This window comes from Schistosoma mansoni, chromosome 1 (genome assembly GCF_000237925.1).
Source record: "Schistosoma mansoni strain Puerto Rico chromosome 1, complete genome".
NCBI classification, from domain to species: Eukaryota; Metazoa; Platyhelminthes; class Trematoda; order Strigeidida; family Schistosomatidae; genus Schistosoma; species Schistosoma mansoni.
Genome location: NC_031495.1, coordinates 6,893,320 through 6,908,358, shown reverse-complemented (window position 1 = coordinate 6,908,358; position 15,039 = coordinate 6,893,320). Strand labels below are relative to the sequence as shown.

The 15,039-nt window shown below is 37.9% G+C and overlaps 1 protein-coding gene and 1 non-coding gene across 2 annotated transcripts in view; both read right to left on the bottom strand.

Annotated features, from left to right (window-relative positions):
* The window catches only part of Smp_124170 (putative dynein heavy chain), a gene marked incomplete at both ends in the record, with an annotated part of 51,642 nt that overhangs the window by 4,330 nt on the left and 32,273 nt on the right, over positions 1-15,039 (bottom strand). The window contains 5 exons of the mRNA XM_018793103.1: positions 1,061-1,324; positions 2,616-2,804; positions 4,486-4,690; positions 11,294-11,395; positions 13,220-13,321. Coding sequence (XP_018647649.1) covers positions 1,061-1,324; positions 2,616-2,804; positions 4,486-4,690; positions 11,294-11,395; positions 13,220-13,321 — 862 coding nt within the window. The remainder of the gene's footprint in view (positions 1-1,060; positions 1,325-2,615; positions 2,805-4,485; positions 4,691-11,293; positions 11,396-13,219; positions 13,322-15,039) is intronic.
* On the bottom strand, positions 1,826-1,892 carry Smp_tRNA_01241_Gln_TTG.1.1. The gene has a single exon. It is a non-coding gene (tRNA).

Here is a 15,039-nt window from a genome sequence, read left to right as displayed (position 1 = left end):
CCTTCTGATGATGATGTCGTTCAGAAGGACGATGAAAGCTCCCCGACCAAATCATCCAGCTCAGAGAACAAAACTCTATCAAAATCATCCACTTGAGCTAAAAATCTTCACCACCATCAGTCTTCCAACCTATAAACTAAAGTGTTTTCATTCAGAGGTTTACAACCTATCACTGAAAAACTCAATAAGTTTCCTCGTTTTAGTGGTTCAAATATTTCCATATTTACCTGTCCATTAGAGAATCGAGTAAGTTGTTCTATAGAATTAATATATTAGATATATTAAGCAATGAAAACAACTGTCCTGGAAGCAAGGCTGGTCGTAATCCATGGCAGCTAACTACTGTTAAAATACTTTTTACTCACACTTTTAACCTTACACTGGATCAAAACTAGAATTATCATATCTTCAGATAATTATGATTATTTCAGATCATTAAATCACGATTCTATGCCGTATATTTCCAAAATTTAATTGATTAGAATAACAACACGACTATCACTTTGCAGCATCGGTGATATTGATTTCACGCTTGATTTACTTTTAAATTGACAATGATGGGTTCTTACTAGAACTCAATTCAAATTGAATATGATATGCTTGAGCTAAGTCGATTTTCTCGGTAACGAACGAAGGCCAATGACACGATAGGCTAATCTAATCCGTTGTCCCAGGCCCCGCTAACTAGAGGAAGAAGTCCAAGGTGAAGTAGGGGAATATATATTCCGTAAGCAGCCGAGTACAAGCAAGTCATAAGGGGAAAAAACTCAAACGTATATATACAGCAATAATTTGTCATTGGGCAGCATTACAATACAGCACACTCAAAGATACAACGAACCAATAGCAATTAAGATATTTTACAAGTGCGAAATACGACTTGAAGGTGAAAAGAGCGCCTTTGGCGCGAAAACAAGGAAATTCAAATTTTCAAAATAAAATTACAAAATTAAGCCATTTACTAAAGTAAGTTCTGGGGATTTCACATCCCCAACAGAATAATACCCACAAACTCTGATTTTCCAATTTCAGTAATGAAATATTATAAATCATAACTTACCCGGTAATCTATTATACACTGATACTATTTGTTTTCCGGATGTACAACAAGTGAAATCAATGATAATATCAAAACATATTCCAAGTTTATTGATTAATAGAGGCTTTTCTTGATTCTGTAAATGATGAATTTGTTTGTATCTTAAATTATAAAGACCATATTGTAATAATTCGTCCAATAGTGTATCCATTCTTTTGTAAATGATGTGTACATTTTGAAGAACAATTAAAATTCTTTGATATGGAAGTATATTTGTATTGGATCCTGAATAAATGAAGAAGAATTACATTTATTATAAATATTTAAACGTTCGTATAAAATATTTCAATTCTCAACGTTGAACCTTTTAAGAAACGGTAAAATTTAAATACTTGACCTGGAGCCCCTTTGGGACTTTTGTCAGTCCCAAGACCGAATAAAAGAGGAGGGTTGGGCATAGGGTTAGCGACCCCAACCCGTAGAAAACTAACTCGCCAAAAAACGCTAACCAGAAAAAGAAACAATTCAAAATTTAAATATGAGTAAAGTGAAAATATTTGTTATATTTATATCAGGACATAAAACAAATGAAAAAGAGTTAATTCATATAGGAACTGATGTACCGTGTCAGATTTAAATCCAATATCATCAAGTTTCACAGTTTGAAATGTTACCAATAAGTTTGGTAAGCAAAGATGGATAGTGGCTAGCAGTAGAATCCAGGACGCGCGTTTCGTCCTATTTGGTACTCGTCAACTGGATGTACCTGCATCTCACAGTTGATGTTCACTCTGGGAATCGATCCCAGCATCGTTCGCTCCAAACGCCACCGCATTATCCACTCAGCCACTGAGTCTTGATAGTCACTTGCTTGTGCAATGGGGTGAAGTTTAAATTCACTTAGTATTGTTTGTTTGAATCTTCCCATTGATGTTTTGGGACTGCAACTGGTTTCAGAGTGAACATCAACTCTCGGAATGCACGTACATTCAGTTGACAAGACCCAAATAGGAGGAAACGTGCATCATGGATTCTATTGCATACCAATATCCATCTTTGCTTATAATATTTGTGAATGAAGGCTATATCAAGGCAATGCGCACAGTATGCACATATGTCAATAAGAGGCTGACCAGTTGCAGTCCTAAAACATCAATAGGAAGATTCAAACAAACAATACTAAGTGAAGTTACCAATAAGTTATTCAGATTGCTTTTAAGGAAAAGTCTCAAATATTTTGTTCATGTTCAAAGATATTGTTTACTTTGTTAAAATGAACATGAATATTTGGTTTAATGTTTTTTTAGCAAGGTCTTTTCTTACTGGATTGAGTTACTAATCATATGCCCTAACCTGTCTCCTATACCCGATCTTGTGATTAGCAGTAAACGGTTCCAGGTGTAGTTTAGAATGCATATAATGCCTAAAAATTGTTATCGAATTTCAAATATAAAAAAATTACAATGCATAACAATCACTCGAAAATGTATCCCACTCTCAACATTCATTATCTTTTCAATCTATAACAGTTTGTCTACTAACTTAGGTTTAATCTCTTAATTATTATATTACTTACCACATACTGATAACCAATAGGAGATATCAGTAGTATTTGCACAGTCTATAGAAAATAAAGTTCTATTTGAATACATTGCCATCTTATTCAATGCATTTATTAATTCATTTGAAACAACTACTTTTCCAGACATATAATTAACAAGGAAATCCTTGTGTTTAAATTCATTCAGTTCGTTTGGAAGGATTACTGTGGAAAACAAATGTACAAAAATTTATACATACAATGGTAATGTGAGAAAAGAAAAGAACTGTCAAAGTACATCATTACCAAACGGTATAGCTCGATATTCACCATATCTATCAAAAGTAACAGAATACAGTTTGGCAAAAAAAATATCATTTCACTTGTCAAAGTATTGAATTTGTTATGGCCTTGGGTAAGTCATAAACAGTTAATCCGCTAACTTCCTTTATGTATCCATTTAAACGATCGATATTGAGTGACTGTCATTCTCTTTTATCAGTGACACCCATTACTATTTAAATTGATGAGTTCCACCTATCGCGGCCAACCAGGTCAGGTCAAACATTGCTATCGAACCAGTTAGTGTTGTGATTCGAAATCGGGGTCATGGAGAGTTAACCGTTGAAGCATATCCTATCATTGATAGATTATAGTTTTAACAAGAATACTATGATTGAATGTCTCTAAAATGTTGGATTATTTCAAAGAATAGTGTCTTTTGATTATGACGAAGAAATAACATTGAACAAGTGTACAGAAATGTATAATGGATCAGTTTTCCGATGCTATTTATTCTAAGAACTGAAATCTATCAAAATTAATCAATCCCATTCTAAGTTAACTCTGTGACAAGTGATAGTGTTTGTATTACACTGAGTTATAAGCACTTTTGTAACCGGAGTTTTAGACCAAATTAAATATTAGCCAAGTTTTAACAATTCAGTGTCATCAGTACTATCAGAATATATCCAGTGAGACCATGTTTCATTTGTTTTTATCGATCGATAGTGTTGGAAATTTTGTTGAAATAATTAGGATCGCCGCTAAGAAAATGGAAATATAACAAGGAAATAAACTCAAAGAAGACTGGGTAAGTAACTTTTTAATCTGATTGCTTCATGTCCTCTGGATGTACGATAGAAATATTCGGAAATGATATTTCAAGAAAGTGAAGAATCAGAAAGCCTAAAGCTTATCATCTAGAATTAAAAAGTATGTTCAATCAAGTTTAATGGTCTATACTAATAACCTAGGATCTTATGGGTGTCTCTGCGTTTTGAATGTATAAGTAATACTTGATTTTTCAGGTTTTACATTTCAAATAATTATTCCACAGAGCTTATTTTTTTTGACTGATTGTAAGCTAACTTTATTATTATTATTTATTTAAACACAAATATTGGTACAAAGGGGTACCAGATATGTATGCGTCGCACAAATCTCATTTGATTTTTGTGAAGGCTGTGATACTTCCCAGATGCCCAAACTGAAGCAGGTGTAAGCTAACTAAATTATCCACGATCATTTTAGATCACTCCTGATCGGCAACATGACCAAATGCAACCTCAGTTCAATTGATCACTGATTCACCCTGCTTCTACAGTTGGTATCAGTGCATTATGGCAATTAGTTCGTAGTTATTTATTCCGTTTAACAAAATACAGTATAAGGGGGTTTTCTGTGGGGATTTTAAGTAATATTTATATATATTGTCGCAATCATGAGTCAATTGAAGCGGGATCGTGGATGCGCACTGCTGAGGAGTCCTACAACAGGACGAAACGACCGTCCAGTGTGCTTCCAGGTTTTCTACAGTGGTCTAGCTTCAATGGACTTATGATTTTAACTATATATAAAATACAGTATACTTCGAAAATAATGAATAGACTTCTAGCAGACTCACAATAGATAACTGAAGACGACAAATCATTTTCATTTGAATAAGACCCTTGTACTCTTTTCATTATTTGTGGTTGAAACAATTCATCGATACGTAAACGTTTTTCAGCTTCAAATGATCTACTAGAATGTTCTTTATTATTATTATTTGTTGATGTAATGTGTTGAGCCAATATATGATTAACGAAAACTTTTGAAATGATATGGAACTAGTGATAAATGAAAGTAGGATTTAAACAGAAGAAAGAACACCGTTAGCAAATACATTAAGATCCTACATAAAAGACACACATGAAATATCATATAGATGGATTTTAATCGAAATAATACTCGATTCACCGATATGGTTCATAAAACCGAAGCTTGATTCTTAGGACAGACAACCAAAGGAACGAAATGGAGAAAGCGAATGTCGTTGGAGAAATAGAAAATGAAGCAACGTGGAGGAGGTGAGCGATTCAGCTGTATTTGATCAAGCGTGACTCGATATTTATAACCAGACAAAAATAAATCGCTAACACGTAGTGTTAGGGTGAGCTATTAACACACATACGCTCGTATAAAAAAACAGTCAAGGTTAATAAGCGAACAATTACCAAGGTCAAAATATAACTCAAGAAGAATGAATAAATTGTTCTATCCGGAAGCTAGAATAAGCCATGTGGGTTTGACGTAGTACCCAGCCACTACTACCTACACAACTTGTTTATGTTTACGATAACATTTAATCTTGTGTATTTTGTTTACAAATGTGTTATGATTGTTGCGATTATATCGCTCTAGAGTGTCAATGTTGGGAGGATCCTGAAAATTTCTCTCAATAGACATGACAAGCTCAGAAAACATTAAGAAGCATTTTATTCAATCAGTGTTTGACTAGACGTTTTGCTAGAAACATCACGAAAATGAAAAGTCACATGTAGAGTTTCTGATTGGCTGATTACCACACTGCTACTATGTTTAGTAGCATTCTAGAATTTTCAGGAGAACCCAAGGGCTCATAAAATACTATAAAAACCCTATATTTTCTGTACATGAATGAACCTTTGTAGTAAAGTGCTTCTCTCATATTTTGTGCCTTTTCTCTCGTGTTCAAGTCGCTGTGTAGTTCTAGCTTGGGGGTTATGAGACTAGCTTAGGATCCGAATATAGATTTCAATCAGCAAGACATATCAGTCAATAGGTAGGTTTCGTGAGCGGTTATCATATGGCCACATTTAAAATTGATTCAAATAACTGATGGCGTATGTCATAAATCCAACATATTTACTGATTGACTACACTTACAACAAGCTTTTGCCATAATACCTAAGTGAGCTCGTTCTACCCTTTAGATAAATTTTAATAGTTCAGATAGCATGGGACAACTATTGAATTATCTCTATCTTCTTAATAACACTATTCTTATAATAATCAATTATGAACTTCAGTAGATAATTACAATGTCTTATGTGTGCTTATGTATCTATTACCCTTACTTATTTTATCCACTGTCTATCACCTTGTTCACAGTATTCACTACATATTTTAAATTATAATGACACTTTTAACGAGTAATATTTTGAGTAGGCAAGTTTCTCCCTAGCCGAGTAGAGTCTCTTATTATGCCTTCACTAATAGATGTATGAAATATATATATTTAAAATACCTTTATATTTTCATAGTTGAAAGCATGAGTCGATTGAAGCTACACCACCATGGAAAACCTGGAAGCACTGAACGGCCGATTCGTCCTATTATGGGACTCCTCAGCAGTGGGCATCCATGATCCGGCACCTGAGAGATTCGAACCCAGTGGTCTATCGGTTAAGTGCTCCGGCGCGAAGCTGGTAGGTCCTGGGTTCGAATCTCTCGGGTGCGGGATCGTGGATGAGCACTGCTGAGGAGTCCCATAATAGGACGAATCGGCCGTCCAGTGCTTCCAGCTTTTCCATGGTGGTGTAGCTTCAAATAACTCACGCTTTCAACTATGAAAATACTAAATCTCCACAACTCTCCCCACTTTTATATTTGACCCATTGTATTTTGTTATTCAGTGAAGTGATTAATTTGATGGATATAGACGAAGTTAACCAATAATCAATAGTTGATCATTCCATGACGACATCAATTGGATTCAATCATAGGGATTAAACATTCACTGAACTCTTTCTGTAATTTTGATCTTTATAACACAATATGCTAATTAAAGAAAAGATTGTAGGTAGTTACTTACAATGAGAGTCAATAAAAATATAATCATAACCATATCAAAAGTGCTGTAGATGCTACTGATGATACTAAAACATTGTTTCGCTATATCATGAATCGACTTAAGTTAGAAGTATTAGACTTGTTATAAGTCTTTGATAGTTTTCTGAAAAGTTTTCAAAAGCCAGGAATATGATAAAAAAAATACTTCGACTAACCAGCATTCTTTTTATTAGACTTTAAAGACTAATCTAGAAGACCAGTTTTAAATTGTTTTCCAGACTTTTCAAGGTTTCATGTATTCTTGTAAATTCCCTTAACTTTTGTGCATAACTCACCAATGAAGCAAAGTTTTATTCATACTTTCCACCCGTTTACGGCTGAGGTTTTAGTCGTAGATTTTTAAAGAATAAGAAACGGTCATAAAGTTATAAAGTGCCCCCAAATGCCCTGGTACGGTCGAGAGTGGGGAGAGTCTACTCTCCCTCTCGAAATGCTCTCACATGGCCAGCGAATATATAGCCTCTGCCAGGGAAGTCCTACTCACTGCCTTCTCGTGGCAGGGGTGTTGTTTACGAAAGTGAGAGGACGAAAAGCGAATGTCCGGCGCTTTAACCGGGTTGGTGGACACGGAGAGTCCACCTAGGGGAGTTGGAAAACCCTGATTCCAAACCAATGGTGCACATGGGCTCCAGTATCCTGATGGAACGAATGGCGGACGAACCTGTCATTGGTCAACGGCTAACATGGGACTGCATCTCCTCACGATGCTCCACTGCCTTGTGGATCAGACCTTTTGGTCAAAGGCTCGGGGTGTGGCCCCCTAAGAAAACCACCTGCTTCGGTTTGGGCATCCGGGCAGTATCACAGCCCACACACAAATGAATGAAATGATGAACTCTATTGACGATACTATCCCTGCTCATACTAAAAGCAAGACAATTTACATTATTATTATTATTACCTTTATTATTATTATTATTATTATTATTTACCATATCGCCAACTCACCCCCTTTTATCCCCAATTTGTGTAACCTTACTTTTAAACTTATGCAGCAGCTCGCCCATGGTGGAAAATCTGTCCTATCTAAACGATCTCCAGTCACTGTCTGGTTGAAAGTGAATGTTTCCACCGATTATGAATACTGAAGCAGTCTTTCTGAAACCACGTACGCCGTTCAAGCTGGCTTTCTTCAACGTTCACACACTAATGCAGATCGGACAACAGATGGGGCTGGCTATGTCTTTAAAAAGTCTTAATGTTGATGTTTGCTGTCTATCCGAGACCCGTATTCAAGACTCTAGTGAAGTACTACAAATTCGCTCTCCATCTGTCGCCTCGAAAAGCTTGTTCCACGTGCGCTTATCCGGGGACCCTGTGGCATCTTCGTCTGGTCTTGCAGGCGTTGGTGTTGCACTAAGCGCTAGGGCTGAGGTAGCACTAATCGATTGGATCCCCATTAACAGTCGGTTATGTGCTGTTAGATTAGAAAGTTCCATCAAAGTGAGAAGAAATCGGCGTGAGAAACGGTGTCTTTTCGTCATCTCCGCCTATGCCCCGGCAGATTGCAGCCCGGATGCAATCAAGGATGAGTTTTACCATCAGTTAACAGTTCTTCTCCAGAAAGCGCGTTCGACAGATATTGTAGTACTAGCCGGAGACTTGAATGCTCAGGTCGGGCGTCTAGGCACAGAAGAGAGTCGTCTAGGTGGCCGATGGGGACTTGTTGGTCGCAGGACAGATAACGGGGACCGTTTGCTGCAACTGTACACAGACCACAACCTGTTTCTGGCCAGCACTAACTTCCGGCACAGTCATCGCCGGTGTGCCACCTGGCGTCCTCCCTCTGCATCTCAAGCCTGGACTCAGATTGATCACATCTCGATCAGCTACCGCTGGCGTGGTTGTGTACGAGACTGCCGCTCCTTTTGGAGTACCTATCTGGAGTCTGATCATGCCCTGGTCTGCGCCAATCTCACCTTACTTTTCAGTGGCCGAAGGATTGACCACCACCAACGGATCGATGTTAGTAAACTGGTTGCAACTTCTGTTGCAAGTAAGTATCGAGCGGAGTTAGCCTCTAGGCTAGCTACCATCCCACCGAAAAGTATAGATGAGCATTGGTTGCATCTTCACGACGCCATGAAAATGGCGAGTAAAGCCGCTTGCGGCTTCGCGAAACGTCCCGCTTACAAGCACTGGGTTTCTTCTGGCTCCTTACAACTGATGGAAGCCCGTCGGTCTACTCCGGGTGACCGTGAGTTTGACCACAAACGAAGGCTGTTACGTAATGAAATCAGGCAAAGCCTGCGTAAGGACCGAGAAGCCTGATGGTCGGAGCGTGCTAATGAGATGGAAGCAGCAGCTGCATCTGGTAACTGCCGGAAGCTCTTCCAACTCATCCGAGCCACTGGCAGCAAGAAGTCTGGTGTGAGTGAAACAATCTACGAGGATGATGGGATGCCAATCACTAACATCTCTCGACGTCTTGGACGATGGGCGGAATTCTTCGAAGGGCAGTTCAACTGGCCTGCTGCTCCTGCAACATCAACCAGTTTGTCCTGCCCCCCATGGCCGGTGACGACTGATCCACCAAACGAGGCGAAAGTCCGCGAGGAACTCTAACTCTTGAAACGTTACAAATCACCGGGCCCAGATGACTTACCTCCGGCTCTTTTTAAAGATGGTGGTGACCTTCTGACTAAGGAATTGATTGTGTTGTTTGGAAAGGTTTGGGAGCAAGAAAGTGTTCCAACATCATGGAATGAGTCGATAGTCGTCCCTATCTTTAAAAAGGGTTCACGTTGTTCCTGCAATAACTATCGGGGGATAAGTCTACTTCCGATTGCGTCCAAACTATTGGCTTCTATCATTCTTCGTAGGTTGTTTAAAACCCGAGAACGATTGACTCGCGAGGAGCAGGCTGGTTTTCGTCCTGGTCGAGGATGCACTGATCACATCTTCACCCTCTGCCAAATGTTAGAACACCGTCATACTTATCGCAGGCCAACAATCGTAGTGTTTCTTGATATCAGGGCGGCCTTCGATTCGTTGGACAGGACTGTTCTCTGGGATTGTCTATTGAAGAAGGGTGTGCCTGAGAAGTTCATTAACATCTTAAAGGCCCTGTATACGAACACCTCAGGCAGAGTGAGGGCATACAACCACCTTTCTCCCTTGTTCCATTCGAGCAGTGGGGTTAGGCAGGGTTGCTCGATCTCACCATTCCTCTTCAACTTTGCTATCGACGACATCCTGGAAACAGCTCTGATGGATGTAAGTAATGGCGGTGTGGATCTGCTGCCTGGAGAACGACTTCTCGACCTCGAGTATGCGGATGATATTGTCTTACTGTGCGATAATGCCCATGGCATGCAATCCGCACTTAATCAGTTGGCAATCAGTGTCCGCAGGTACGGCATGTGCTTTGCACCCTCCAAGTGCAAAGTACTCCTACAAGACTGGCAGGATTCTCATCCTGTACTCACCCTGGATGGTGAGCAGATTGAAGTAGTTGAGAAGTTCGTGTATCTAGGTAGCTATATAAGTGCTGGTGGGGGCGTGAGTGATGAGATTGATGCACGTATAAGGAAAGCCAGATCGGCTTATGCCAATCTGGGCCATCTTTGGCGCCTTCGTGATGTTAGTCTGGCTGTAAAAGGTCGGATCTACAACGCGTCGGTGAGAGCAGTTTTGCTCTATGCTTGTGAAACCTGGCCTCTCCGAGTTGAGGATGTTAGACGACTCTCTGTGTTCGATCATCGTTGTCTCCGAAGGATTGCTGACATCCAGTGGCAACACCATGTTAGTAATGCAGAGGTTTGGCATCGTGTGTTCGGGCGCAGAGATGATAATTCAATTGGTGTCACCATCTTGAAACACCGACTTCGGTGGCTTGGACATGTTTTACGAATGTCGTCCCAGAGACTTCCACGTCGTGCATTATTTGCCGACTCTGGGACTGGTTGGAAAAAGCGGAGAGGAGGTCAGTGTATGACATGGTGTCGTGGCATGAAAGAAAGCTGCAAAGGGCTAGCTTCTGTTGGTCCTTCACGACTCCCTGGCTGGGGTCCGAGAGATGGTGCAACACAGTGGCTAGAGACGTTATCAGATATGGCTCAGAATAGAAGCCAGTGGCGATCCTGCTGCAACCTTCTTTTACTTTCTACATAAAGAATGGTTCTAACTTTCTTAACTGAGAGAGCTCTTCTGGTTGTACATTTCAGTCCGCCTTATCTTTTCATCCCTTCTCTTCCTACTTTCATTATTTTGTGTGGCGCATATGTACCTGGTGCCCGTTTGTACCAATATATATGTGTTTAAATAAATAAATAAATAATAATAATAAAGTTAATGTCTAGGCGTTCAAGTAAAAGACTTATCAGGACTATTAGATTTTGACTGGTCAATCTAAACGTGACATGCTCGTTACAAACACTGAAGAATACAAGCTCAATCCCTAACTAAGGGAAGAGTGTGAAATACTGAGAAATTCCCTCGTATAACAAAACAGATATTAAGTTCCTTATAATTTCTGATTGTTGTTTAGCTGAACATATTCTAAAGAAAATCTTCTTAACAGAAAATTTCAATATGTAATATTATACTACTGAACTTACCAGTTCAGGTCTTATTGAAATCCAAACTAAAAATACATGTGATTCAGGTATGGATAATTTCGTAGAGAATCCAGGCAATGAATGAAAAAAATTCGGCTTTGTCTACATGATAATAATGTTAACAAAGAAAAAAATGTAAACGAAGCATACAATATGCTAATCAATCTAATTCATACTACGGTAACAACATTTAATGAATATAGATTCATATCTTTATTACAGTAGGTTTGTGGAGACTATTGTCCAATGGATTAACAGTAGTCATGTAGTGAACGAAAGCTTGGCGGGAATAAACAATGTATTGTTTAGTACAAAATTATACAGTGCCTTTGTAAACTATGAAAACTATACATGAAATACATTATTTGAACATCTTCCTTCAATTGTCCATTACACGATTCATGATTCTTTCAATTCTGTTGTTATTACAATTACTTCCTGTTTACATTCCTGTTCTCTTTATTTCGATCTCCTCAATCTTCTGCTGCTAGGCATCTCACTTCTGGTTGGTGTTACATACTACTTATATCTGTTAACAGAAGTAGCGTACGTCACAGTTACACAATCAGTGAAAACCTAGAAAATATTGGGCAGTTGTTTCATTTAGATATGAGATTCATCAGCAGTGTGAATTGATTATCCTAACAAGGACATAACTCAGAACGTTTTGGTTTCGTAGCAAGCACCTAACTTATGAACTATTGAACTTGTATTCAGTGGTTTATATGTATGCTATCTTTAATCATTACGAGAAGTTGTGTAACTATGATTCTACTTCTATTGAAAGGTAACTAACTGTCCCATATCAAACCTAGTTATAATTCATCAGTTACAACTTCTTACTAGTACTTCGTGAACTATTTCTTAAAATATCCGCTTAAAGTTTTCAGACCAGTAGATTTTCGACTATGAATAGTTTAAATCTTAATAATATCGTCTTTCACTTTCCTGAATGATGGACTTGAGAATTATTACATAACTCTCATTTTATTGCCAGTTTTACATTTTCTGTCAAAAAGTTCATGATATGTATTGTGATGTGCGGTGTCTGATTCTGATACGATTACGCGATCTCCCTAAACGTGAACTCAATAAACTATTAGAGTAAAAAGTCTGAGAATAAAGAATGAAATTGATTTATATACCTGATCAGCATGTAGACATATTTGGAAAATTGGGCCACTGATGGTGTATGTCTCATTCCTAAGAAATGTGATCCATATGTCGGCTAATCACGTACATTTATTTTTTGATCGATTTCTGATTGACCCAGTCTATAATCTTTATGATAAGTCGAGATTATAAGGCAAGATCACGTTTTCTCTAACTCATTGTAACATTATATAACTTAATTTTTATTCCCAGTGTGGTATTTCAACATTGGGATTATGCTTTTCAGGGTAAGATTATCTCAGGTCAATATGTTTGTATTAAGTATAAAATTCGTCCAGTATGACAGGTATGAACTTTCACTAAGTGTGACAATTATGTCCTTTAAATTATTCTGTGTGAAATTCGTATGTATTTCACAGTAACCTTGGATATCTTTTCATTTTTATGGTGTTAATTAACTAATCATCAAATGTGTGAAAAATATGTATAAATGAGCGTACTTAGTTTAACGATGACGTAATTTTGACGACTTGTTTTCGAGACGTGTTTTTGGAGAACTAGTAAATCAATAATAATATTAGTCCCTGTATTTTCGCCTCGTCTTCTGGGAATTGTAGTGGTTTCCATTCCAAGTATAAGCCGTAAGACCGCCGATGCAACAGAGCTAAAACATACATAACAGAAGCAATGCTAAGTATAACGTGTTTCCTTTTGAAAAATAGGTCTGGCTTCATGGATTCAAATGAAGGCGTTGAGAAGGAGACATATCATCATAGAGACAGAAATAATTATAATAGGGATAGAACTACTTACCTCAACTATTTCAGTCCATATTAATGGCTCATTCATTATTGCTTTCTCTAAACCATTTAAAGTTGGCAATTTTTTCTCCAACAACTGAATACGTCTAAGAACCTGATAATATATATGGAAATAAAATTGAATGATTTCTTATGAGAGGATTTTTATGCAACTATTGCTCTGAAGAATACATTGGAAAAATATATTACCATCTGATATCAGTAATTTGACAACGATTCTGTGATGTACTTATACAGAAGAAACATCAAAAATGAACATTGGACATTATCAAACTGAATTGTATTAACACAGATATGCAGAAAGCGAATTGCTCTGTACTTTATTTTCTTAGATGACTTGTAAGAGTCTATAAATAGCATAAATGGATCGAGCAATTCAGTCAGTCAGTCAGCTACAACGTAAGACCAGGCACACATATGCATCGGTCCAAGTTTCCATACCTCATTAGCACACTTAATGTTAAATAGATATCTACTTGTTCATCAGAGGGTAAATATCTAACCTAAAAGTTCATACAGTTCGTAAAGATGAATCACCAAAAAGACTTTAACTATTTGATAATAATAAGAACTTCTTGTTGGTGTGCAGCAGTTCACCCCGTTCTAATTTATAGGTATGAAAAATAGAGGATATTCATAGGTTACCAATATTTGATAATAGGTTTCTTCGAAGCATTACTCGTGTATATTTGGGACCACCGAGTAAACAATCCCCAGGTTAGGAACAGGATATTAGGTGGTAAATCGTCATCAACCGAGAAGGTGAGAACATGTATTACATATATTCGACCACGGTTTACCTTGACTGACGATAGTATTTGGTGTAGAAGTAGGCTAGAAGAAAACTAGGGATGCCAAGGCAAAATCATTTGCAATGGTCCAGGTGTATCCAATCTTTGTTATTCCTCAGATTCTGACTTTCTGGATTCCTCATAACTTTCTTTGTGTTTTTTGTTTTACCAATTTATATTTTCTTGAGTTGTTTCTTCGACGCCCAATGTTTTCTGTCGCCACTTATATTGGTGCTACCTGTGCTATTCAGGAAATCGGGCTGAAAATTTCATCTCTCGGTGCTGATGGGGTATGGCATCTGGAAACGACATATATTCGAACCAGGTTCTAAGTTACGACTGACTGATTTAATTGTGAAAATTTCAGTAATTCTGGACAACATTATCATCACCCGCTTCATGTAGAAATAAACTTTGCAGTTGTCACTCAAGCACCAAATCAATTGGTTCTGATGATCTTGTTCATGATTGGTTGTTTTCACAGGCGTCTTTATCTTTTTTAGCCTTTGTATTCCTATTGACTATTTGCTTGACTTTTGACCAACTGGTTGGTTGACATATTTTGTGTGGATTGATAATTTGGATCTACACCGCTGTATCTATCGATTGATCCTTTATCTAAATTCCCTGATATTCTTAGGAACTCCTCAGATGGTAAATTTCGACGTTCACAATCAAATTAATGTCCGTTGTTGTCTACGTGTGTTAATATCAGGAATAAAATATCGTGTTATTTCGTTAGTAGTTATTCAATCGAATGTGTCTTGGTGAAGGTTCTGTCCTCCCACTCCAGTGTAGTATCCTTCACAGGTGGTGCGATCTACTTTGTAGAAAAATGTTGTTTTTATCTTTTTTTTCTCTATTGTATATTTCGGTCTACAGGAAACCCTGGACTCGGGTTTCGTGCTACGTGGCGCTCATCAGCGAGGTGTACCTGTAATCTTGAGGGAACTGGCGCTCCCTGACGGATTCAATCCCGTGTCACCCAGCTTCACAGTCAGAGACGTTACCACTGAGCTAT